Raw genomic sequence first — 26,530 nt, forward strand, 5'->3', positions numbered from 1 at the left:
CCTGCTGATTCTTAAGTCAGACAGAGCACTCCTTGCAGATCTGCATGTACCCCTGTCTCGGGCGTTTCCAAGCTGCCCTTTGCCCTTGGGTGGACTTTGGCTGTGAGTCTGCACCCCACTGGGATCCCCACTCACTTCCCCCTGCACCCGTCCCACTAGGGCTAGGTGGGAGAGAGTCCTCTTGGGGGCCGCTGTGCCTCTCCAGGCCGGGCCCCAACTGCCAAGAAAAGGCCAACTTTGCCTCGAAGTCATACGGGGCCCCGGTTCCCTAGTGCCCAGAGGACTGTGTACGCCCTGCCCTGCGCCTGCTAAGGTGCAGCTGTGTTCACCACGTGCACAGCTGTGTTCAGTGCGACCAGAGCTGTGACGGGGGCACACACGCTGCTGGAGAAAGACCACGAAGGGGGAACCAGGGGAGCCGGTGGCCACAACCAGCGTGTCACCTTGAAGAGCAGCGCGGTGACAGTGGCCCCAAGGTGCGCCCAGTCTGTTGAAAAGGCGCCCGTGGGCTCTTCCCAGCCGCCAGAAGAGCCCCAGCACTGTGTACTAGCTCACTGGGGCAAAGGAAAGAGAGGGGTGGCTCAGGAGTTAATGTTCACTGTCAGCCTTGTTCTTTTTTCCAGTCTTCTAGTTTTTAATGTGCTGTATCTACCGTTTAAGTAAATTTAAATAAAATTAACCCTTATTTAAAAGAGTAAGGATGTTTCTCAAGGAAATCCAAAATGATCTGTGACTTAGATACTGTTTTTATCTGGCCTGTGGGGCTTGGCTCTCCCGGGCCCCTGGAAGGCGGCGCGCTAGCCGCAGGCCTTGCTCTGACTGGGGCTGATTAAATCTGATGCCGCAGCCTGATAGCGCGAGCTCCCACTATGGAGACGCTGCAGTGTTTCTGCGCCACTCTGACCCTGGAGAAATGGCCAGAGGTGCCGGAGGGCAGAGCGCGTTAGCGTTCTCCCCAGTCGTGCGGAGGGGGCCGGCCCTTCCCGCCAGAATGGCCCCCTTGGCCGCTCAGCTGGAGTCACCAGTGGAGAGCCCGGAAGCAGCTCCAGGTGGGCCCAGACAGGCCGGGCGGCGCTGCCCGCGAGAAGCTGAGGGTCTTAACCCTGGACGTCCAGAGGTGATGGAAGGAAGCCTCGGCGATCCGGATGTATGTGGCTTTGTCCAGAAAATGGTCCGTTGTCCTGAGCTCTGGGACTCAGGCGCTTGCGAGAAATGTGATTCCGTGATCATGTGATCTTCCTGCCGTTGGGTGTAGATTCTAGAGGAGTAACACCCTGACTGACCCCTTCGTCTCTGACGCGGGGTCATGTTCACCCCAGGGAGTATCCCCGTGTACCCTGCATTACGGCGTTTTTAAGCTTCATGCCAGTCTTAACAGTTTTGCTTTGTTTTGTTTTGATGTGCAGCTCCAGAATGGCAGAAGACGACCCGTATCTGGGGGGCCACGAGCAAGTAAGTGTTACGATCCCATTTGCCAGTTTATGTCATTGTGGTCACACTTCAAAATACACAGGCAATAAGAGTGATTATCGGGAAAACTCTAAAATTGGGGCAGGGAGAATATCTTTTAAAATGTTTGTCATTTCCCCGCCCCTCTGTACAGGGTGGGGGGACACGGCAGCCAAACGGGTGACTTAAAAGCTCTTCTCACACCTACCATTCCGTGAGGGTCTCCTGTGCCCACAGCCCCGTGCCGGCTTCCTGGGGCTGGCTGTTTCTCACAGTTCTGGAGGCTGGAGGTCCAAGGTCAAGATGAGGACAGGGCAGGCACGTTCTCCTGTGGATGTTCTGAAGGAGCTTGTGCTGCTGTCCAGTCACGGCCAGTCCCTGGCCCGCGGCCTCAGCACCCGCAGGCCCCCGGCCTCTCCCTTGCGTGTCAGCTGTGCTCCTGCATCTCCCCTGTTCTCCCAGTCATTGCACTTAGGGTCCAGCTTCAGTGTGGCCTCGTCCTGACCCCTCTGCACAGACCCTTTTTCTAAGGTCATGTTCACAGCCACTAGCAGCTGGGACTTGAACATTTTGGGGGAGAGGAAGGAACATAAAATAACACCTAAAGTTTATTGAATCAGGAGGTGGGTTGGTGTCGTGAAAAGACCTTTGGGCTCAGAAGTTGAAGATCTTTCTGTAAGTGCCACCTGTCACTGAGGGGCTCTGGCAGGGAGGGATTGCTCACCCCACCCCAAGGCTTTTCTCATTTGCAACGGGGAATGCTGCCCCACCCCCACCCTCACGGGGGTGGTGAAGGGACTTCCTGGGCAGTGAATGTGCTTTTAGACCATAAACCTGTTCTTTATAAATATGGTGATGGTATTGAGGGGATGCCTGTGCCTTGCCTCGCTTGCACTTTGAAAACTTTCAAGTCTGTGGAAATGTTGACTAGTCCAACAATGCCTTGGTGGTGAGTAACATTTTGCGTCTCTTTCTGCATAGATACACGTGTATGCCTAATACTTATATTATACAGAGTAAATGACCAATGGCAATAAATGGCAATGAAATGACTCTTAGGAAATATTTAAAACACAGAGATTTTGTCACTGACCACTACTGCTAGGCCTGGCTACGTAGCCGAACACTGGCTGTGTTAGAGGTGAAACAGTGGGTGGTGCAGGGACCCTCATTTCAGGAACTGCTGTTCTCCTGGCAGGACAGAGCCCTGAGCAGCCTGTGTGGCCTCGGGGAGAGCTGGGGCAGGCACCCCCGTGCTGCCTGGGGAGAGCAGAGTCAGAGAGGACTTTCCACAGGAAGGCTGTGGATGCCAACACTTGGCAGGTCCCTGTACTGGGCTAGAAGGGTGGGGAAGGGGGACACCCAGGACAGCTGTGCAAGATTCATAATCATGTCACAATCAGAGCTTCAGCCAACCCCCTTCACCATGGATTTCCCAGATTTGTGCATGCAAATATCAGCCCGAAAGAGAAAAACAAAAGTGAAATACTTCTACAGGGTCCAACATGGCTTCTCTCAGTAGAGGAGCTGTGGGTGCTTTGCGCTGGTGCAGCTCTGAGAACTTAGGAAGTGACCTCGCCCTGCTTTCCTCCTTCAGGTGTTCCTTCTGAAGTTCATGGTAAAAATGTTGGGAGAGGCGGAGTCTAGGGACATTTTCTTTGATTACTGCAGGAAAGGCATTTGGCTGCTCGTATTATCAAAGCCCGTGTCTTACCTTTCGCTTTTAATGTGCTGTCCCTGGTGGTGAAGGCACAGGCGTGGCACTGGGGTGTCGCCTGGGCTGAGACCATGCTTTCCTGTCTGTGCACAGGAAGCCTTATCAGCCTGCGATGGTCCCGGTGCCCGGAGAGAGTCAGCCTGCTGAAAACACTCGTCTCGAAAGTGTGTCTCATGTGGGCATTTGTGAGCGTCAGCGGCTTGTTCTGATAGTTACCTTTTGAGGGGCGAGGTCCTTGAAGTTTGGGCTTCCTTCTCGTCTCAAGCTGGTAGCCTTTGTGTCCCGACACCTGCTTGTGCCTCAAGACCCCGTGTGTCTGCGTGCCCTGGGCTCCTCGCCCCTGACCTGTGCACGCAGGCTGTCCTGTGGGGAGGGTCTGCCCTGAGAATGTTCTCTGGAAGCAGGGGGGATGTTCTCACATTCATCCATTTTCATCCCTGTTTCCTTTTCAGCAAACAGCAAGCACTGTAGATGAACTTTACCCTTCAGCAGGGAGCGGGCGCTTTTATTGCCCCTCACTTGAGAATCTACACACCCAACTAGATGGAAGCTACAGTGCGATCCTGTGCTGCTTACTCCTGATCTGAGTGCACCGGGGCCTTGGGTATCCAGGAACCCCCTTACATGCCAATAAAGAAAAAGTGTGCGCTATAATACTGTGGCTTTTTTAACACAGCCTTGGCACGCTTGTAACTAGCTAGTGTGTCGTGTGAAGAGAAAGATGGATGTTGTGCTGCCCACGGGTATCTCATACAGTTGATCTACGCAGGTGGAAACAAATACCAAACTCACACAGAGGGATCCAGAATCCCGAGTGAACCAAGTGGAGAGAAACATTTTCTCTTGGGATAATTAATCATCAGTACCTCACAGGCCAGGATCGCATTCCTTCGGGTGTAGTAGTGCCCACGCGTTAGTCTTCCATCTCTGCCCTGGTAGGTCACCACGACACATGCTTATCTCCGTGCAATCTGAAGGTCAGGAGTCAAAAGTCAAGGTGTTGGCAGGACTGCTTTCCTTGTAGAAGCTTCCGTTTCCTTGCCTTCCTGACCTGTTAGGCTGCCCACATTCCTTGGCACCCATCACTCAGCTCTTCACGGTCACATCTCCTGCTGCTCAGAATCCTGAGCCCTCTTTCCAGGGCAGCCTCCCCACCTGTATCTTCCCCTGAAGAACACCTGCAGAACCGCTCCCTGCTCGTCACTGGGGTCAGGACGGGGGGTGACCTGAGCGAGCCTGCGAGCCCACTAATTCCAGATGCTTTGCATCGCGCCAGGCAAATAAAGGCGAGAAGGGAAGAGCACAGCGCTCTGGGGCCGTGCGTCATGTCTTCAGTTTTCCTGTAGATTATTCTGGAGCTGCTGTCCAGTTCTTTCTGCTGAGAACTTTTAAGTTCTTTTGCCACCATAGAAGAAATACTGATTTCTCGGATTGTTTCTTATGCATGTATTTCTAAGAGTACACGCTTCAAATCATTCATTCAGCAAATACTGATTCCATCTCCCCCATGTGATAAGCATCCCCTTGGCCATGAGGAGACAGGCAAGCTGGCTCAGCTGGTCCTGAAGGCCTTTATAACTGGGTTGTCGTCCTCACACGCCAGCCCAGTCCTGCTGTACACACAGGAGAACGTGGCTCACTATCACAAAGGGGGTTTAAAATCCTGAGTTGAAATATTTTCAGATTCTAGGTGTTGACTTTAGCATTTGTTCCTGTAGTTGTGTTGAAAGTGTTCCAATGTCAAATTTTTAATACAACCTTGGAAAAATAGTGATGGAAATCTTTCAATTTTCTTTTTCTTTTTTTTTTTTTTTGCAGTTGTTTCATTTGGAATCATTGAATCATACAATGTTTAACCCAGAATTATTTCAGCCAGAGATGGCTTTGCCGACAGGTAAGGAAATGTCTCACCCCGCTGCCCTGCTGTTTTGCTTTCACTTTTTAAAATTCAGGATTTGCTAATAGTCCCTTCTGGAGAGTCAGAGATTGACCTGGAAAGGAAAGGTTATTTATGTGTTAAAAACCAATCTCTCAACACACTTGCTGCAGCTGTGCTTGTGCAAGAATATTGTGCCCCCAGCATGCATGGCTTGTCCAGCTACTGGCGTCTGAGTCTCGTTCTCTCTCCTTTCTACCTCTGCTCTGCTTTGTCCCAGATACACGCGACGCAGTCTCCACACCTTCACTTGAGCACCTACTGTGTGCGAGCCAGTGTATCAGGCAGCGGGAAAACAAGTACACAAAATCCACAGAACTCACCCCACTAGAAAAACCTTCAAAAAACGCTCAGTGCTCAGCTGGGCAGCCCGCATGCTAACTAGGAGCGAAACACAGAAGATGAGCTTGGACTCTGCATAGGCAGGCACGCGGAACTGGGGCGCATGTGTTTTTTAAAGTGTGATTAAGACAATGATGCAATAGGCAGAGATGTGTGGATGTGAAAAAGAAGTTAAATATTTTTAGCTTTGCATTCTGACCACTTGGGTAAAAGTCATAATAAACCTTCTTTTATGGTGACTGTATTGATTACCCCCTTCCATAAATGGTTTAATCTCATATGAGTGATGTAAAAAATCATTCACGTAGTGTCTTTGGCACCTGTGGGTGTGTGAGCCTGGGGGTGGGGTGGCTCTTCGATGTGCCCCTTACGTCACCATGGGTATCAGGGACGCTCAGAGGCAGCGTATGCATTTGTCTTCACGTGGGAGACTTTAGCCACTCGTGCCATATTTTAATTTAAATTGGTTATTGTAAGTTTAGTATTTACAATTTTTTTTTTTTTTTAGATCAGGATGTTTTTCTGCATTTTTCTATTTCTGGTTGTCTGTGGAGGGAAAACGTAACCCCCCACGCCACCCCTAGCCTCACGAGACGGGTTGTGTTGCCACAGCACCTTCTCCATGGCCTGCAGGCGTGTTTGTAGGCCACCGTATCTGACATCTCTCGAAGGGTCGTCCGATTTGCGCTCTCAGTCGGTTTCCTGTCATCAAGGGCATATCTTTGTAGCCTCTGTGTTTCCTGTGAACTTTTTTATTCTGGGGTTCAAAGTATTTTTCTTAGTATTAATGCTTTATTGGTTCTGTCCTCAGAATATCCATACTTTTCCATTTAATGTATCATTACTGCCAAACTGCAAAGTGTCTGAGGCAGACACTGTTCTTCACGTTTTTATTTCATCCAGTTTGTGGAACTAGAAATAAGGCTGTCAGGAGGACATATCAGCAAACAGTCTGTGGTCAGGACTTCATGTAGAAATTATTTTGCCACATTAGAAAAACCTTAAAAATCATGCCTCAAAAATGTATCTTCCAGTTGGTATTATCTCATTGTCTTTATCAATAAGAGTCGTCACTCTGGCATGGTCTGGCTTTAATAATCTGAGAGCCCTGAACTTTCTGTTCACAGTTCACAGGGTAGAGAGGTTCCCATATTAACTAGTGACTTTCACCTGCATTTCTTGAAGCCTAAAGCCACTAGCAGTGCTGCCATTGAAAGCAGTGTGGTAAATGGCATAGCCGTTAGGTGTAGGGTAACATTACCCACGAGTTTAAATGCTTCTGTATAGCAGGAGAGAAACAGTCACCAAAAGAAAATTGGCTTTCAAACAAACACCTACATCTCAAATCTTTCTAGTTGATAGAACTTTTGTGTGTGCCTCGTAAAAGAGACAAATGGCCCCATTCCACTAAAAAAATTCCCAAACCTTAGTTTCTCACACATTCAAAGGAAATTAAATCATGCAGCAAAAATAGCAAAACTTAAAGCATTTCTAGAAGAGCTGTAAGGAAACAAGGACCTTGAAATTTAACGTAAATGTGTTGCCAGCATTTTCCTTGCTACATGAACATGCCTGTCAGATGTTGTTCTTCTTCATGAGCTCTTAGCATGTCAGGTGGAATGTTTTATTCCCATGTTCGTTACATTGCCATATAGACTATGTGTGGTGTGAAAAAATTGTGTGTCTGCTTAGTTTTTTTTTTTTTTACCAAACATTAAGTTCTTGCCCTTTGTGGGAGAGGGGTTAAGTTACAATTTTCTTTCTTAAAAAGTTTAAAATATCCAGGAATGAATTTTCCACAGACAAAGAGGATATACTTTAACTGAATTATATTCTTTTGGCTAATTTCTGCTTGTTTTTTCTTTCTTGTACATTTTTCACTTGAAATTCAGTCATTTTTTCATCCTTATAAAGTCCTTGAGTTATAAACAGAATTTACTATATTATTGTGCACTCTAGCCTTATCCTTATTCATCATAGTATGGAAAAGATTAAAAATAAGTATGGCCTAGGGCCTCTCTGGTGGCGCAAGGTGTTCGGACGCAACCGATGAAGCTGTCCACAGTCTCTGTAGCACGAGTTCGATCCCCAGCCAGCGAGCTACCCACATGGCACATCAGACCTCTCCTGACTCGCCTGCTGCTCCCCTCAGCAGTGTACTCGGTCAATCTGCCTGTTCTGTTCCCCACTCTGTCTCTGATGAATCCTCTCACCCCCTGCATCTCTGGCCTGTACCCGAGCTCTTGTATGCATAAAAAAATCTTTAAAAAAAAATAAAGTACAGCCTTAAGTACAACCTTAAGTTATAGTACATTTTTAATTTCAACCTGAAGATTAAGCTCTTTTTCACAAATGTATTCATCCAAGGGAATAGGTCTAGAATTTCTGGCTGGAGAAAGTAAAGACAGAAGATGCTCTTAGAATCTCTTTTTTTGTATCCAACATGAGAAACACCATATGCCTTTATTTGTCACAGAGCTCAGGGTTGTGACGCTGTTGACATACATACCAGCTGGGGAGCTTGGGGACTTTTTCATACTAAACAAATTTGTATTTATACTGTTACAGGTTCTGATTTTCCTTTGCAGTTCCAAAGTCAGATATAGTTGTGGTATGGAATAAGCTTCCAGTTTTCTTTATGCATTTATAATAGTTTGATTGACATATAATTCAATTAAATTATTTTCAGGATTTTATACAATGCTTGTGTTACTTTTGAACAGTTTATGTGAGCATGGTGTTCAAAAATTATATACCAACATCAAGTGCTATGGATTAATTAAAATGAAGGCTATGTGTCTGCTAGTACAATCACCTTTGGGAACAGAGGAACTAGCTGTTGGGAATGTAGGCGGTCCGTGCGGGCCCAAGTGAGGAAAGGCACCCGCACTGGGCTCCAGGACAGCCCCAGAAGTGCCTGCAGCACTGCCCAGTCTCTCACACTGCCACACTAGGTGCCTCCTTTTGATATGGAAGTCAGTGTCTATTGAAGGCCAAAGAACAAGTCACTGTGCCCAGGAAGTGGGTGCTGCCTTAAAGCTACGGTTGTGTTTTTAAGACGCTTTGTTTGCAGACATGGCCGTGCAGGCCGGTGCCTTCTGAACCCTGCCCCACAGTGGCCCTCTGCAGGAGGCCTGGCATGCCCACCCCCACCCCCACACTGATGCCTTGTGTTGTCTGAAGGTGTGAAACCACGGCTCAAGTAAGGAGACAATTCATGTTCAAGCGAGGAAGATAAACTACACTTTGTGGAATATTAGCTAAAACGTAAATTTGAAATCTCTATTTGAAAACTGAATTTCATATTTCTTTTTACTTGCTTTATATCTGATACCAAATTTGAGAAGCCTCACAGGTTTTTTTTGGTTTTTGTTTGTTGTTTTTAGCAGATGGCCCATACCTTCAAATATTAGAGCAACCTAAACAGGTAAGAAGGTTCAAGGGGTGGGATTTGCTTGTTAAATGTTAGATCCATCTGTCACACAGTAATATCTCAAGTACCACAGAAAATGATGAATAGGAAGTAGCTTATCTAGAACGTTGACAACCTGCCAAATTATGTAACAACTTTATTTGCCCACCTGACATTTCTGTTTGTCATTCAACAAACTCCCTTGAGCCACAGAAATGGTTGTGGAGAACTTCAGTTAGTTATAGATGCTTAGTATCCTGCGGTGTCAGCAGCAAGCTTCTCTGATTCCCCCAGGAAGGGCGGGGGTTTGCCCTGCCCACTTTGATGTATAAGCCAGCAGCGACACGGGGTCCACCCATAGATGTGTCTGCCCACTCACAGGGTACACAGCCCATCTCCTTCCCTGGGGGCACCAGCCTTCTGTGCCCCGACTTTACACCTGTAACCTGAGATTCTAGAAGTGCTGGTGGGAATAAAAGAAGCTAAGGGACTCTGGAGTTCTCTTCCCTCTGGTGTTAACTTGAGAGCCGGCCTTGCTGAAGCCAGGAGGGAAGCTGGCCCTGGCTCAGGCTCGGCCCCACACCACAGGATGCTCTTGCAGTGCCTGGACTTGCAGCGGCCCCCCTCCTGCCCCAGCTCTGTGGAGGGAGATGATTGAAAATCAGATGGGATGGTGTCCAAAAGAGGGGAACAAGAGTGTGAATCATTTGCCCGTAGGGGACTCCGTCATCAGGAGTGGAGGTTGTGGTGTAGTCCTCCGCTGAATGAGGACAATGTCCGCACAGTTCCGACTGGCGTGCTGACCATGTTTGCATGATGAGGAGGGAGCTGGTTTGCTTCTTGCAGTCACAGTACCTGGTACCTTTGCTGAATGTGCTTCTTAGTGGCTGTCTGAGGGAGCGTGACACTGACACTGTGACACTTAACAAATGCAACTGTGTCTAGAACTATGTCAAGACACCACTGTGGGCACTATAGCCAAGGCGTTATGTACATGTTGGGTTTGGCCGGCATCTGAAGGCTGTAGATGACACAGCTATGACCAAACAAACTACCCTTATGAGTCTGAAATAAGATAACAGTTTTTGATGGGGGAACAGAAGTGCCCCGTGAGCCTTGAGGGGATTGTTCTGGTGACTCACGAGTGGCTCACAGCACAGCCCCGGGTGACCTCCCAGAGGCAGAGCCTTCCTGGGCCGTCACTTCTCCCCAGGCCCTCCCGGCGGAGGGACACCCCTAGACGTCCACACAGCTGCCTGGCGTCGTGGGTGCTTTTCTAGTGTGTAACGTGAGAAATGTTACATTTTAGCTGAGAAATCAGCTAAAATCTGCATCCTGGACACAACATGCATCTTAACACCCAGCGTCAAGGCCATGCTGCAGTCACAGCTGCTCAGTGCGTGTCTCCTGCACGGTCCAGGTGCCACAAGGCCACCTGTGAGTTACCCGAGGGCTGCATAGCATCAATTCAGATTTAGGTCACTACAAGTGGAGGTCTTGAAAACTCACCTGATAGAAAGTGTATTTGTCTGCCACCTGATGTTACTTTGGTGTGCAACTTGAGTGAAAGTAAGAGGGTTGTGTGTAAGTCAGACTTTCTGACCCATGCCTTAGCCTTTGAGGTTGATGACTCATTTTAAGCAGATGGAGTTACTGAGATGAGTATCTGAGGACTGGCAAACCTTTCATCTCAAAAATTCAGAACAAAAACCCATCCAAACTATGCACTTGAAAACATCCTACCTTCCTAAAATAATAATAAATTTCCATTCTCCGGGTAAAAATTCCTTTGCATTGAACTTTAGAAACTCTCACAGAACCTTGACCAATAAACTCAAAGCAAGCTTTTAGACACATCTCTTCACTGTGTTCTCCTGGACACCATTCCCAGTGAGATGGGGAAGTCTGCATGGATATATTTTGTCAACTGTCGAAAAGGAATTTTTTGATTAGAGATAAAGGTTTGCTTCACTAATTTTTCAGAAATGACAACTAGAAAACATTCTTTTTTCTTCAGGGTCTCCTGGCCACGGTGCTCCCCAGCTGTGTGGGGATGAGTCACAGCTGGTTTAGTAATCTTTAGAGTATCCAGTTCTGTTTATTCTTATTCCGTGTTCACCATGTAGCGCTAGTGAAGCGCTGACTTTGTGCTTGACTTGAAAGCCATTAAGTCAGCCTCTGCCTTTCTGGTTAGCCACTGCTGGGCTCCTCGCTGCTCGCACTGTTAGAAATTTCACGTAATTATTGAAAATAAGCAAATAACCTTTGTCTACAAAAGGTAGGGGGCTGAATTTGTGACGTAATTTGTATTTTGAATTTTGTGAGGAGGAGAATAGAGAATTGCCCTACATGACCCCTGACTCCCCTCAGGCGCTCCTGGATCTGGTTCTGAACCCTGGGCTTGTGTGCAGCGTGTTTCAGGCCCCACTTCGGTGATGGGCCACATGCTGCAGGCCCCGCACACCCCGTGGGCACCTGCTGACTTCAGGCTGTGCTCAACCCACAAAACCTGCCCTGGAGCTGACCCTTTTGGAAATCAGAGAGTTCTTGGAACTGTGGGGACAGTTCCAGGTGCTTGGGGGGACATGTGACCCAAGGCCACTGAGACCCTGTGAGACGCGGGAAAGGGAGCACAGGCAGGGTGGGCCCAGGAGCCTGGTCATCCTGCTCCGCAGCTGTGAGCATGGGGTCCCACAGTTACAAGTAAAAGAGGAGGGCACGTTCCCTGCGGCACCTCGCCCATTCTTTTCACCAGAGGGTGAGTTAGAGACATGAAAAAAGTGCCTGGTTAGGTGACCTGTGTGATTATACTCAGGCTCCACAGCTGGCTGACACTGTCAGGAGGTCCACCTACGGCCCCTTGTGATGGGGTGATGAGGCCCTTCCTCACAGCTGTCCTTGTTTTATATGTCCACTTGTAATTGTTAACTTTGTCCATCATGAAAAGCCAGGACTAGCGTAGACTGTAAAGAGAGTCCAGTCAGCTGCGGTCATGTGTGTGCTTACGGACATGGCATTTAGGTGTTTATCAGCCCACAGCCGCTCTCAAGAGACCTCCAGCTAAGTCCTCTTTGACTTAGTGCATCTGCAGGGTTCTTGAGAAACAATATTTAAAGGGGCCATCTGGTGTGGTGCTCATTCAGTTAATATCGCCAGCCGAGCTTGGCAATATCACTAGTCATATAATCAAAGATCTTATCTTCTGAACTGTGGAGAGCAGCCAGCCATATGTGGGTTCCAGCATAGCTGCATCTTGAAATGCTGATGGTTCCATATTCCCTTCTGTACCCACTGGTGAGAGCAGATGAAATTCCTTTAAGTGAGAGCCAAAGAAGCATGACGCTGAGTATCATGGTCAAGTTCAGAGCGTTGTAGCAGGAATTTGAGACAAGAAGCTGAGTCTCTGCTCGCTAGAGCACGTCTGGTCCACCACCTGAGCCCCAGCCCCACTCACAGGTGATGCGGCTGAGGTCGCGCAGGGCCGAAAGCTGCACCTCCCTGCACGGCGTCAGCTGGCATAATGCTAAGACAAGGGGGACTGAGGGAAAGTGTCCTCACTTGGGGCCTCAGTGACTGTGAGCTGTTCCTCCCACCCAGCACACATGAGCGTTTCCAGGGTGTGTGTAACTATGTCCGTGCAGGTTTTAGTGTTTCTCAGACATGCTGGTCCTCTGTTCCCCTTTGCAGAGAGGATTCCGTTTCCGTTATGTGTGTGAAGGCCCATCGCACGGCGGACTCCCCGGCGCCTCCAGTGAAAAGAACAAGAAGTCCTACCCTCAAGTCAAAGTAGGTTCCTGGCGTGCCCACGTGTTAGCTTGAGAGCGGAGGAGCAAGGGGCAGCTTCAAAGCAATTTCGTTTGCCGTTACCCCAGAGCTGAAGCTTTCACGTGGTGTTTATAATGTTTAAATAGAAATAAGAAGGCACGGATTTGAAAACCTAGTATCTCCATTTAGTAGAAATTATTTCAACATTAGCCAACTGTACTGCCTTGGTCATCTTAAAGATGTTTTTTTTCTTAATTGTTTCCTTCCTGAATGTTTAAGACTTTGAAACAAGTGTGTGATCTCAGCTCCAGAGGCTTAGGACACAGGAGCCAGAGCTCTGAGTGTGGGGCCTCTGAGGGGTGGCTTCAGACCCAGACTCCTCGATGGGGCATCCCGCGCCTCAGGACCCTGACATGTGAAAGGCAGGGTCTCCGGGGACTCAGGGCATTGTGTGTTTGGCCCCCTGCCGGGGGGCATCTGGGGCCTCTGAGCCCTGCGTCTGGTCCAGCCTTTTCCACATTTCAGGCCCTTTTCTGTTTGCTGCTTGAGAATGAGTTTCTTTATGTTAACTTGCGTTCTTCATTTTTGTAGTACATGGTCTCATCTTCTAGGCTGATTGATTGTGTAATACACAAAACAGTTGGCAGTGTGTTTAGTCCTTTGTAAAAATTGGTTTCAGCCTAGTAGTTCAAGGCTTTGGCAATGGAGCATCAGCTCAGCTCCCAGCAGGGTGTGGGGCCCTCAGGGCAGGCGCCTCAGGCCCCGCCTCTGTTTCTGTCAATGGTGTGGGCAGCAGGTGGCCAAGGATTCCTCCAGGACAGGTGTCCTGTCTCTTCTCGCTGCTCAGCTCCTCTGGGCCCAGGCCTTTCTAATTCTTCCCCCTGTTCCAAACCAGACTCTGTGCTGTGATGTGCTCCTTAGCTCTGGGGTGAGATGTCCCCACAGTAGCAGGGTGCAGGGTGTGGAGCGACTCCTGTATCCCAGGTGGGGCCCCCTGTAAGGGCTGCAGCACCCATGGCTCGAGCCCCAGGGTCTGGACAAGGAGAGAGCTCAGTGAAGAAGTGGGTGAGCATCTGTTAAGCTCCAGAGACTTGTCAAGTGCCCCCGGCGTCTCCCCTGAGCCTCCTCCCACAATAAAGCCTGTGAGGACCCCAGGCTCAGCCCCACATATAGAATGTGGGGTCCTTAACCTATGTCCACTGCTGCCCGGTGAGCCGCAACGTGGCTCCTGTCCACCTGGGGTGCTGGGGCAGGCACAGGGGAGGACTGCGGTGAGCAGGCAGAGAGTCACACGTCCAGTATGCTTGGGGAGCAGGCAGCGCCCACCCGGCTTCAGGGCGTCACGTCCATGATCCTTGACCTCCTTCTGGGTGTCCTCTGCGTGAGTGTGTGTGTGTTACCAGCCTCACGCCAGTGACAGGGACTGCAGGATTCACATTAAGGGGGAAACTGGGAGGATTTTTTTGGGACTGGCTAAATATGAGAAACAAATTTTGGTATTTTCATGAAATGTTTCCTTCTATCGCTCTGACTTTTGGGGCTAAGTGAAAATTCCTGATAGCAACACATGGCTTTAACTCTGTTGTGAATTTACTGCCTAATAAAAAATTTAATATATCCCTTTACACTCAGTCTTCACACACCTCCTTGGAGGAACGACTCCCTTGTGTGTGCAGAAGAGTTGAGAAATGAAACAGCCTAAGAGACATTAGACGTCCCTCTCAAGTCCTAGTTTCTGTATCAAGGAGTTTAATCCTAAGCGGGACGTGCAGACTTACAAACAACGAACGGGCGTGAGGTCTGCAAGCAAGTGTGTGCAATGGGTCACTGTGACGGCCTGGCCTTGGCTCTGTCACCGCCCCGGTGCCTGTGACGCCTTCGTTGCTGAGTGCTCCCAGCCCGCCTTCCGCTGTCCCAGCCGCTGTAAGAGGCCTGTTCACAGAGGGTAGTTGAGGGCAAGTTTGTCAGCTTCCAAAGTTTTTCCATCCCTTTTTTTCTGTAAAATTTGGATAGAAAAAGGTCTCGCTCTCCCTGTGTCCCTAACAAGAGCATGTTCCCGACTGTGCATCTGGTCTGGGATAGCAGCTCCCTGCCAGGGAGACCCTCAAACCTGCACCAAGGAGACCTGGGCCCAGAAAACCTTTCCAGCATGTCATAGTTCTTTGGGGATTCCCTGGTCCCTACCCAGTAGAGGTCAACCCCACAACTGTGACAGCCAGAATGTCCCTACACATGGCCACATGCCCCCAGCTGCAAATCACCTGCTTGAAAATTTCTGGCCTCCAGGCAGTGTCCAGGACACCTAACCTTCTCCTCTGTGCACTCTTCTCTAAAAAGCTGAGGCACCAGACTGTGGAATCGCCAAGTATAGTATTTTGCAAACATAGGTACCTTTTCGTGATTATTGATGGTTACTTCTTATTTTCAAGATCGTCACAATGTCTTCCAGAACCCGTGAGCCGGTGTGCCTGGGCAGTGAGGGGAAAGCGAGGGAGGAGCAGGGAAACCCTGGACTACACAGTCCACGATAGCTGAGAGGACAGGTTCTGCTGCCTCTGGCTGTGAGCTGTGGCAGAAGAGAAAGTGAAAGTGGAGATGTGTCTTCCTGGCTGGGAAGCTGCAGACCCCCTGTGACCCCTCACCCTCTCCTGGGGGCAGGCTGGCTGGAGAGCACCCCCATTCACCCCAGAATCCTTCAGGAGCTCTAGCGGGAGACTTTGACATTTGGTGGAAAGCAGTAGTGTTCGTGAGACTCGAGTGCATTTGTTGAGGCGAACAGGAAGATGTTAGGGGCCCTGCCTTGTCCTCCCCACAGCCTCTTCCTCTTCTCCTTCCTCCCTCCCCAGCCGTGGTGGGGGAGGGGCCCAAGCTGTCTCAGCGGCAGGGTCACCCTGAGAGCCACGGGGACTGGCTGTGCTGGGGTGCTGCAGACCCAAGACCCCAGACTGCTCTGTGGAGCTAGTGAACACGTACCCCTCCTGGGTTGCCCTGTTGCCCAACATGCTCCTCTGAGTCACATCACCGAATGCGGGCAGGCTCCCCAGAGCCCCCATTCTCTCCTGGGATTTTGTCTCGTGCTGAAACCCTCTCTTGGATAGGCTGCGCAGACCAGGCCTCTCCCACCTTGTCGAGATTATTTCTAGCACCTGGGCTGCGGGGCACCTGGTGCCCCATGTGCTCCACATGACCAGGGAGAAAGAACCCCATTTCGTTTTTCAGTCTTATATCTGGTGAGTCTTCACATTCCTGCTAAAGAGTTGGTTTACTTATATAAAATATTTCAAGGTGTAGGGAACGTTGAAATTGGATACAGCAGCCACCGACGTGTTACTAGAGGGTCACATTCTAGCGCAGGTGCTCCCGGCCTCGCTCTCTGCCCCCTACCCCGTCCCGACGCAACATGTGGGCTCACTGCAGCGCAGGCAGCCATGGGCAGGGCCACGGTGCACTCGGCAGACGGGAAGGGGAGCCCGGAGCCCTCTGTGGGTTTTGCTGGCACTTAATGTTCTCTTGGGGAGCCAGGCACACAGGCGCACCGGGCAGAGAGGCTGGCGTGCTAGGCCGGCCGAGGCTCCTAGCCTCCATGCATGTCCGCGCTCTTCTCCCTCTCTCCGGCATCATCGTCGTGGGCGCCCCCAGAATGGGCCTCCCTGTGCCCCCACTGCTGCCTTTATCCCTCCCTTCTAGGCACAGGCATCCACAATGACAGGTGTGCACCCCGCCCCTTGGCCCATCATCCATGCAGCCCCGGAGGCTGTGAGACCACAGGTGGCATGTCGAGGCCATGGCAGGAGGGGGAGAAAAGCCCGCAGCTCATTCACCGCCACCCGCTCAACCCCCACCGCTGTCCTTGCTCCGCCCTGGGTCAGCTGCTACTCTGAGCTCGCCTTCATTTTATCTGAGAAGTTTCGATCGTTTCTACTAGGTCACTAGGTATCAAAAATACTGGCATTTGCAAGAAAAGTAATGCTCGTTTCAACTCTAATTTTCTTTCCCCGTGAGGTCCCCTTTCCAGGGCACAGAAGAGAGGAACTGGGCTCTGTGAGGAGTGGATGGTGCCCCTTCTATCCTACTGAGGCCTCTGAAGGCCTCATCTAGATAAAATTCATTTATTCACAGCAAGAAAATGAAATTCACAGACAAATCTGGGCAAAGTAGGGATGAAGACGATCTCTTGGGTCTCCTTAAAGACGCTTTCCCCTTGTTAAATATTTAGTGGTTTCTCCATTGCCCTATGAAGTGTCCAATTCAGGTTTCCCCATTCTCATTTTATCCTGGGCTCCTCATGGGAGTGGCTGGCAGGAAAACCCAGGCACCCCCAGGCTGAGCTTGTCCCTGCCTGTCTATGACTCAGCAGGGGTGCCAGGGGGGCTCATTTCCCTCTTTTCCAGAAAGTTGTGCCTGAGACTTTTTGTAAACCTAAACTGCCTTCCTCTCCACAGAGGTGGAAGGGGACAAGAGGAGCCGCCTCCTGGAAAGCGCTCTCTGATTGTCCTCCAGCGGGCAGGAAGCCACCAGCCAGTGTGACCCCCACCCTGTCCCCCAGCCCCTTCTGTGCCAGGCAGAACCCCACAGCAACAACCTGTGTCCTGAGATAGAAGCGCCTCCTGGGCAGGCGCCTGTGGTCTTTAGCTGGACCCCGAGTGCTGCGGGTGGCAGTGGCCATGTGGGACGCCACCGCTGCTGCTCACCCCTTTCCTGAAACTGCTTCTCACATGTGTTCTCTTTCCTGGCATTTGATGTAGAACAGCAGGAGTGTGTAGAAAGGTTGGGTCAGCAACCACCCCCGCCCCCGCCGTTGAGTTTTTTTTTTCTTAGTCACCACTCAGGTGCCTGTCACTTAAAATCCTAAATGTTAGATTTCTGTTAAGGCCCAGTAAAGCAGGCTGATGGGCGGCGTTTGCGAACAGGAGGATTTGCATAATCTCCCCTTCCTGCACCGGCTTGTTTAACTATTCCGGCAGTTTGCCTTTGTAAGGCTCTGGTTGGAATACTTACTTTCAGTCTTTCCTCTGACTCAGTTACTCAGAAGAGCAGGGCAGGCATGCCCCGTAATCAATGAGGCAGCACCAGGAAGTGATGCGAGCTCTCCCCCAATGCTCCGTTCAGCCCTGCACCCCTGGCCGCCCCCTCCTGCTTGTGCCCTGTGCCCTGCCAGAGGGCCTCGCCCCTGCCCTGCAGGCAACCCTTTTGCCGGTTCCCGGCGTCGCATGTGGAAGTTGGTGTGTGGGGGCACGTTTTTTCTGGGGAGACGAGTGTAACTTTCTACCACATTTTCAAACCTCATTAAGAACTAATGCTGTACAGTACGTGTCACCTTAGCTTTTGACAGCAGCTAGTTAAAAAGCATTTTTTTGTTTTTAAATTTGCACATTTTATACTTTTAAAATATTGTATTTGCTTTTTGCATCACTTTTAAGTGAGTTCAGACACTGCATTTTGTCCAACACACAGTCCAGGAAAGCCCCTTCACCTTGGGGGCAGGTAGGTGGGAAGAGGGGAGAATCCCACAAACAGTGCAGGTGCCCCCCCCTTTTTTCTCATGCTCTGCACAAGAGACGCTGGTGGAGGGGAAGGGTAGCCATTTGTGGGTCAGGTCACAAACACCCACCGACCACTGCATCAGGCCCGCTCCAGGCACTGCCCGCCCCCACTTCCCCGAGTGACCACAGCGTCCTGTCCTAGGTCATTTTTCCTTCCCCTGGCTCAGAAGACTTGCATTTCGCCTCCAGAACCAAATTCTGCCTTTTAGACTTTTCCAAATGGCCTCTACATTCCCTGAATGTGTTCAGAGTCTCTATTGTGAACTAAAAAAGCCATTCCTTAGAGGCAGCCTGTGCGCAGGTCACAGCTGAGAGACTGAATCCCCTTAGAAGCAACGAGGAGAAGCTGCCTCTTGAATGGGCAGAGTTTGGCGTTTTGTTCCTGGCAGTCCTGGCCTGCTCACTCTGGGGCTGCTTCTCTCCTCAGTGCGCCTGCCCTGGGGCTCCACTCCCTCTAGGAATTCAGGCCTGGAGGGGGCCTCTCAACTACCCTGGCCTTGTTCTCCCTTCCCCACCCTCCGGGGGTACCAGGTCAGAATTCCCTTCTCTGGATTTGCCCCCCTGAGGGATAACGGGTCTCACAGGAGACATGTGCAGAGTTTCAGACATGCCCCTTGACTTCTGGCTCCGTCCCCCGAGGAAGGGTTATGGGAAATGCCGCTGTGCTGCCCGTCATGGTCTCTCCCTCACAGCCACTGTGGGGTCCCGGGATCCTCACCGATGAGAGAGGAGATGGGCCTCAGGGAAGTGAGGAAGCAGAATGCAGCCTGAGGTTTCCGTCTGGCCTGTTATTTCAGCTCCCGGCCATCATGGGAACCATTACATTTAATACTCAGGGCCTGTCCACTCACAGAGCCCAGAATCTGTGGCTCTCAACCCTGGTGAGCTCAGAATTGGCCAGCAGCGTCTCACCCAAAGGCTGACCCTGAGTCATCACACGGTGTCTCACAGCCAGTGTGGGGTCCCACCCCGATGCTATGACTTCCGGAGACTCGTGTCTTACGGTGACAACCAGAGCCACAGCCACATAGGGGCACTGTGTGTAACCTTGGAGTGGACTGCGATTCCACCGTGAAACCACACCTGTAAAGACTGTGCCACGTGGCAAACTGATTGTGACCGAATGTTTGGGAAAAGATGGGATTCCAAGTTAAAAACATAATCACTGAAATGAGTTGATCAAAGAATGAGTTAACAGCAAGATTGGAGATGGTGGAGGTAAGAATGATCAATGGAAAACTAGATCTGAAACAACTTCCTGAAATACAGCCCAGGCAGAGGGAAAACTGGACAGCGGGACGAGCCCGGGGCCTCCTGATCCTGGAAGGGCCTGCGCTGTGGGCCTCAGGGCCTCGCCTCAGCTTCCAGGTGGGGTCCGGGGACCCATGGGCACACTTAGTTCACAGCATGGCAATCATCAGGACGGGTGTGACGTCCCCCCAGCTGTGCCACTCGGCACAGGGGAGCCTCAGTGCCGTCATCTGTAACGGGTAAGTTGTGTCTGCCTCACGGGACAGGAGCACACGGAGTGCTTGCATGTGTGGCACATATGAGGGTTGCTTCTGCTTTAGGCATACTAGGTGAACCCCGATATGCTGATCTGCGTGTGGGGGACAGCTTTGCTGACGGCTGTGGAGTCATGGAGCCACACAGGCCTCCCCAGCCACAGATCCAGCCCAGTGTGGCCTCGCTGGCTGTTAGCACTGTCAGCACAGCTCCCAATGAGCAGTTCTAGCATCTCCATGAAACCTGGCCACTGCATTCTCAGCCCAGCGTGAACACCACTGATGTTCTCAGCACGTCCTTGTTGGCGTTGTTTCCGCCCCGTTGGCGTGTGTCCTTCTGGTGGGTCAGTAGCTGCTTGCTTGCTTTTAGATGTCGCCCGTGATCTCTTATCGAGACCTGACAGGTAGCAGGAGGCCAGAGAGGATTTGGCTGTCCTTCTGTGCCCCCAGGCTGGGCACACGCTGGTCGGCATGGCCCCTGCATTGGTTTCCTAGAGCTGCCAGAGGCGGTCACCACACACTGGGGTGGACAGCAGCAGAGATGTGTTCTTTAGAAGCCCTGAGCTGGAAGTCCACGGTCAGAGTGTTGGAGGACCACGCGTCCTTGGAGGGCTCTGGGGAGGCAGACTTCTTGCCCCTTCCAGCCGCTGGTGCTGCCACAAGCCTTGCCCTCCATGGCCTTCCTGCCTCTGCTCCATGGGCCGTGTCCCTTAGCTGTCCTGTCTGACTGCCCTGCTGCTTTGTTTCTGAATATAGAGCCCAGTGTAATCCATGAAGACCTCATCTTATTGCATCTGCAACCATCACAACATCATGTTGAAATAGGGACACATTCTGAGGTTCTAGGAACCCAAGTTTTGAGGAGCACTATTCAACACATTTTAAGGGGTCAAGGCATGACGTTTATGCAAGTGTGGGGTGATGGCCACATTGGACCCTTAATGTGCTTGGAGAGACATCGTCGCATCTCCTGGTGGTGGTTCCTGATGTATCTAGGGAGTAGGAGAAGATCTTGAAGCTGTAGAGTCGTGCCAGTGTTCTGAATCATGTTCGGGAAAGTGATTCTGTGATACCTGAGTGGTATTGGACTTTAAATACAGTGCTGTATTAATAAAGGTTTAACAGACTCTCCAGGAAAAAAGCAAAACTAAATGCCGATTTACAGCATTTTGCAATTTCCTTGATGCAGCTCTCTCCCTCCACACCCATGTTCACCTTTGAAGCCATCAGGGTGGCATTAACTGGCCTGCTGGGTTTCTGAAAATGTAAACGTTGCCATGGGAGCTGGCCAGGCCACGCCAGGACACGTGTGCAGGGCTCCCTGATGGAAAAGGTCTGGGGTCTCGTCCCAGACACCAACCCAGTGAGCAGAGGTCTGATGAAGAGAAGGAACAGATTGCTTTGTGTGAGGCTTTTCCCTGGGTCACATCAGAGACTCACCAGCCACCCGGGGGAGCCTGCAGGAGCTGAGTGGGGCTCCAGGTCACAGCAGAAGCCCCTCCCCTCCAGGGGAGGCTGCTCACACAGGCACCAGCGCCCCACACCGTGGCTTCCTCACTGAGGAGATGGAACTGGCACACCTGCTGGAGGGTGCAGGCTCAGGACTGGGGCAGTGGACACTCAGGGCCCTGTCCAGGCAGGGGGCAGCCCCCAGAGCTTTCCCAGCATGCCCCTGCTTAGCCCACAGCCACTGTCCATTGATAGGGCCCTTCGCAGGGGCTTGTATTCTGCTGCGCCCACTGCTCTGCGTCCAGCACCTGCAGTGATGCCTGCGTGGAATAAGGCAGACACAACGCGTAGCGGGGATTGTCTTCCTGGAAGCAGCCCTTGCACTACGCTGATGCAGCTGGAGCAGAAACAGAACACGCTGGGACAGTAGTGGCCTGTCAAGAAGCGCGGCCCCTGCCCCCCACCCACTGATACGTGGGTCCCGGCCCCAGGCTGCCATCCCTGCCCTCGCTCCTGTGCCTGTGCCCTGTCTCCACTGAGACCCTCGAGCTAGATGGCAGGCCCGTCACCCGACTTCCCTGGGGTGAAGGGAGTTTTCTGTTTCTCTGTCCACTGGAATTCTTCTAATGGCAAGTAAGAAAAATATCAACTATAATAAAACTAAGAAAAAATGGAAATTTATTGGGTTAAAAGGCAGAAAATTCCAAAGGAAGAAGTAGCCATCTCGGGCCAGTGCCGGGCTCACCGCGTAGGGCTCCAAGCTGGGGCTGGGGGCTGCATCAGATGCCAGGGGGGCTTGGTTGGTGCCTCCGGCCCTGCCGGGTCACCCCCAGCGGTGGCGCTGGCCGGGAGTATGGGTGGTGGGATCAGTGACCGTCCTCGGCTCCACCTGGAGCACGTGCAGCCGTGGGAGGGGGTCTGCTGCGCCACCGGGTGTGGACCACAGAGGGTGGACATTGCCAGTCAGGGAGGAAGCAGAGACAGCAGTGAGTTTCCCTCCCGGGGTAGAGGCTTTTGGAGACACCAGAAATTGTGTGGTCCTGTTTGCCCTCTGTGGAGAACTTTCAGGGTTTTTTTTGTTGTTGTTGTTTGTTTGTTTTTAAGGCAAGAACTAGTTTGTTGTTGGTTTTCAAATTATCACCTGCGTTTAATAAAAAGTTGAAATAATGCAGAGAAGGCCTGTGTGTTTCCCAGAGAGAAGCACGTGAGTTTCTTGAGTCAGCTTCCAGAACATTCCAGGTGTGTGAATATGTGTGCACGTATGTGTGTGTGCATCTAGACACACCTACTGCATACACTGTAAACTGCATGTGGTCACATGTGCACTAGTCCCTGCCAGGTGCTCTGCCCCTGGCTTTTCCAAGGAATGAATTTGTGGGGTCTTCCTGAGCAGCTTCAGTGACCTCTGGGGACACAACCTCGCAGGGAGATTGGCCGCCTCGAGTGCTGCCTTCCAGCCCTGTTAGCCGTGGTCCCCTCAGGCAGGCCGGTCGCCCCGACGAGCCGTGTGCTCGTGCGTCATGTGGTGCTGGTCACGTGTTACCTTAACACAAACATAGCAGTAACTGGATGATGCCGGTCAGGAAGGCTAGCCTGCTGGTTAGGGAAGGTGCCTTAGAGTCTGTAAATTCCTTTCCATAATTCTTTTTAAAAGGGTTTTTTTTCTTAATGAATCATAACATCATAACCAGAAAAATCAATATTTGGTCATAGGGAAGTCACAGTTTTCTGACAAATGTCCAACAGTAATGTGAATGAACGGCTTCCAGGGCTGGCATGGGGGTGTAGATGGTGCAGCGTGCTGGTTAACCTCAGTCTGACACTTCGAGTGCGTGATTCTGACTTTCCTCCTCTCTGTGTCTGGGATGTAAATTAACCAACAAAGTGGCAGTGAGAAATCAGACAAAGAAAATTTCCCAGTTCTACTCACTTGTAATTCTCCTAATTTACTAGGGGTTTTCCACAGGAAATCACAGAAGAATAGTTGAAAAGCTTTATCTTATGTACTTTCCTTCTGAAGAAAGGAGCAGTTAATTGTCTTTCTCCCGAGCGCCTAGCTTCACGCACAGGCAGCTGTATTTACTGTGGGAGAAGGTAAATTCTACATAAAATGAGGCCCCTCAGTACTTTCACCCACTAACAGCCAAATTGTCTAATTACTTCTCTAGCCAGTGGGTTTCAGGGAGGTGATAGGTTTTCTCAACAACAACAAAAAAATATGAGGATAATTGTATACCTTTGAAGAAAGCAAGCAGTGGTATTTAATCCCAAGTAAATTCGAGTATCACAGAGTCAGATTATATCTTAATTATCTCATAGTTTGTTGCTGCTAACAAAAATAAATCTTAGACTGTGAAAAAGATGGTGGTTGGTGCAAGGGAAGGGGGTGGTGTAGGGGTGCATCTGGTGGAGAGGCCACCAGAACTCAGGTGGGGTGACGTGACAAGGCTCTCCAAGTGACACTGTGCCCTGAATACTATGGAGTGGGGGTAAATCAGTAAAATTTTATAAAAGTAAAACATGTTGAGAGACCTTAGAACTCTTTTAATACAATGTTCCAAACAGTATTTCCATTTTCAAAGAAAACAGTTTGAACATACTTTACTCAAACCTTCCATGTGGCCTCATCCTTCTAGTTATTTTTATGCATTTTGTAAAGAGCTTATAAAACCTCGCAGATTAAATTCCTGCTGATGTCCTTTGAGTCGTGTCCCCCACCCCCGCCCCGCAGTGGGAGAAGCATCCCTCCCCGCTGCCCCCGGGAAAGGCACTTGTCTTAGTGGCTGGTCTCCCGGCCCACCACGCCCTGCTCAGACTGACTGAAAATAAACGCCGTGATAGCTCGATGAGGTTTTAATGACCAAAGTTGAAATCTCTGCCTAACATAAAGGTTTTTCTTGTCTCTGAACTTTGATTTCCATGCTGTCAGAGGCCCTGTTGCAACAGGTAACTTGAATGTTGATTGTGTGTTTTCTCAGTTTGTAATTGTGGTGAAGTGTATTTACAATGTTGACGATCTTAAAATTGAGTGTGCCTGTTAGATACCTTCCAACTCAGAAAATCTGTCGATTTTAAACTTTGTTGTTGTTGTTTTTTTTTCTTTTTTCAGTTTAAAAGTATGATCTTTGCCTGTTGTCTGTGTGTCCTACACATTTGAGCAGGGATCTGAGAGTTTTGGAGCTAGAAGACTCTAGACAGTAGACAGTGATTCTACCAAGGATGGACTTAGAGGCCCAGGGGCAAGTGACCCAGGGTCACAGCAGGCTGTGGGGGGGCATGGGGGGGGGGTTGAGAGCTGCAGGGGGCTGAGAGTGGCTGGCAGTGCCACCAGGAGCCAGCCGTTCCTCCAGGCAGTTCCCCAGTGAGGAGACCTGCTGCCCGGGCCAAGGGCTGTGAGCCGTTGATGAGCATGGCTTGCTCTAGCTCGGGAGCCGCTGTCCTCCCTCCTGGCTGCTCCCAGCCTGGGGCCGCACTTGTATATGCATGACAGCTCAGGGTCAGCTCAAGTGTCCCCTCCCACATGCTCTGTGCATGGAAGCGTGGTGACGCCGCCGTGAGGTTGGAGGCCCACGGGTGGCGAGGTGCATCTGGGTCGCAGTCGCCAGGCCTGTGCCGGCTCCCTGGCCGCCCGCTGCGTGTCTCCTCCGCTTCCAGTTCACAGGAGCCACCCCGCCACCCCCACGCAGTCGGGAAATTGTGTTCCGGCTTCAGTTCCACCCAAGCACAGAAAGTTAAAGCTGCTTCAGCATCTCTGCAACCTGTCTGTGACCGAGTTCTTGTTCTCAGGGAAAAGGGATGGTAAGTGCTCGGATCAAGGAGTGTGGCGTGTGTTACCTGGCTGTGCCTCTGCTGGGACGTTTCATATTTCCCTCAGGTGACCCCCCAAGGCGTGTCCTGTCCCAGACAGGGGCCTGATGGGCCCGCCCGAGTCTTTTCCCTTCCTCTGGCCAGCGCTGTGGTTACTTTGAACAAATGCAGACTTGGGAGGTACTGGGCCTGCGCCGAGGCCGGGGAGATACCCGAGTTAGAAAGCGCCATTGTCCTCCAGGGTCCGTCTTGTCAGTGTTATAAAAGAATTAAGCCACGTCCTTCGCCATCTGAACTCGGGTCACATTTTACGCTGGGCCCTTGTTTTACATGCAGCCGTGTAACAGCCCGCAGCCGCCGGCCAGGACTGCAGAGTATGTCCCTGTGAAAGAGCGAAGGACCTGCCAGCTGTCGGGCGGAGATACAAGAACAGGAATTAGCTAGCCTGGTGCTCAGAGAGCGCCCAGGGAGATTGGAAACTCAGGGCTGGTAGAGAAAACAGCCCCAGCGGAGAGTCAGCGGGAGGGCTCCGAGCCACACAGGGGCCATGAGGCTGAGTGGGGGACGGCGATGCCCCTGGAATGAAGCGCGTGGGGAAGGGGAGGCGAGAACGGGCGGCCTGGGAGGGTGGGAGGGCACCCGCTGCTGTCCTGTCCTGAGCCCGGGCGGGGCGGCAGTGCTTCAGGAGCACGTGCGTGCGTGGGAAGGGCCCCGGGGCGCGCGGCAGAGCCCTTCTGGAGCTGGGTTTGTCTGAAGGCCTGAAAGTGGAACTAGCAGCTGCCTAACCTGAGGCCGTAAATCAAGCCACGCCAAAGGCTCCGTGTTCTGTAACATGGACCGCAGCGGTATTTGCCGTCGCTGGGGTGTGCAGCAGCCTCGGTCCCCAGCCGATGCCTCTGGGGCGAGGCTGCGTGCAGCAGCGTGGGCTCCAGGGCACGGCGCGCTCACGCAGGCAGGCGCCCAGCGCCCCTCTTGGCATGGCAAGCGCAGGACAAAGTGAAACAGAAAACTAGCGGCCTGGGTATGCCAGGAGGCCTGGGGTGGGAGGATGGCACAGGGTGGAGGGGTTGCAGAAGGTGAGACCCCGGAGGGCAGAGCCGGTGGCTCCTGGGGGTGAGCGCAGGCAGCGCTGAGACGATGAGAAGGGGCAAGGTCTCGTGCCCGAGGTCCGGGGGCCACTCGGCCAAATCAAAGTAGAAAACAGAAGGCAGAGTCCAGGGTGACAGGAGGAAAGGGGGGGGAGCTCAGAGGGGTCCGGCCCTTCAGGTGGCCGGGAGGTATCAGAAGGGGGGCGCCCGCAGGTGGCTGGGCTGCCCCCTTGCCAGGAGGAGGTGCACCCACCAGCTGACTTGGGTCGCGTGGGGGAGCAGGGGTCTCCATTCCAGGACTGCAGGGAGCGGCTCTGGGGACGGGTGGAGATGGACCCAGGGATGCGTGTCTGGGCCAGGAGAACAGTCTTAGCACGCTGGGCATGTGGGCACCGACACAGGGACGGACAGGAGCAGGGGACGGCGAAAGGGGACCTGGGAAACCTCCCTGAGGGAGGGCTTGTCTGTGCGACTCAGGGACGCGCAAGCAGGCCGAAACCTGGGGCACACAGCTGAG

General features: G+C 51.6%; 1 protein-coding gene across 1 annotated transcript in view; it reads left to right on the forward strand.

Moving 5' to 3' along the window:
- Window positions 1–1,413: 1,413 nt before the first annotated feature.
- NFKB1 (nuclear factor kappa B subunit 1) overlaps window positions 1,414–26,530 on the forward strand; it is a gene marked incomplete at both ends in the record, with an annotated part of 65,391 nt that continues 40,274 nt past the window's right edge. The window contains 4 exons of the mRNA XM_084251980.1: window positions 1,414–1,452; window positions 4,985–5,060; window positions 8,831–8,871; window positions 12,544–12,642. Of these exons, the coding sequence (XP_084108106.1) occupies window positions 1,414–1,452; window positions 4,985–5,060; window positions 8,831–8,871; window positions 12,544–12,642 (255 nt within the window). The remainder of the gene's footprint in view (window positions 1,453–4,984; window positions 5,061–8,830; window positions 8,872–12,543; window positions 12,643–26,530) is intronic.

Source organism: Talpa europaea (assembly GCF_964194135.1).
Source record: "Talpa europaea genome assembly, chromosome: 13".
Taxonomy (NCBI): Eukaryota; Metazoa; Chordata; class Mammalia; order Eulipotyphla; family Talpidae; genus Talpa; species Talpa europaea.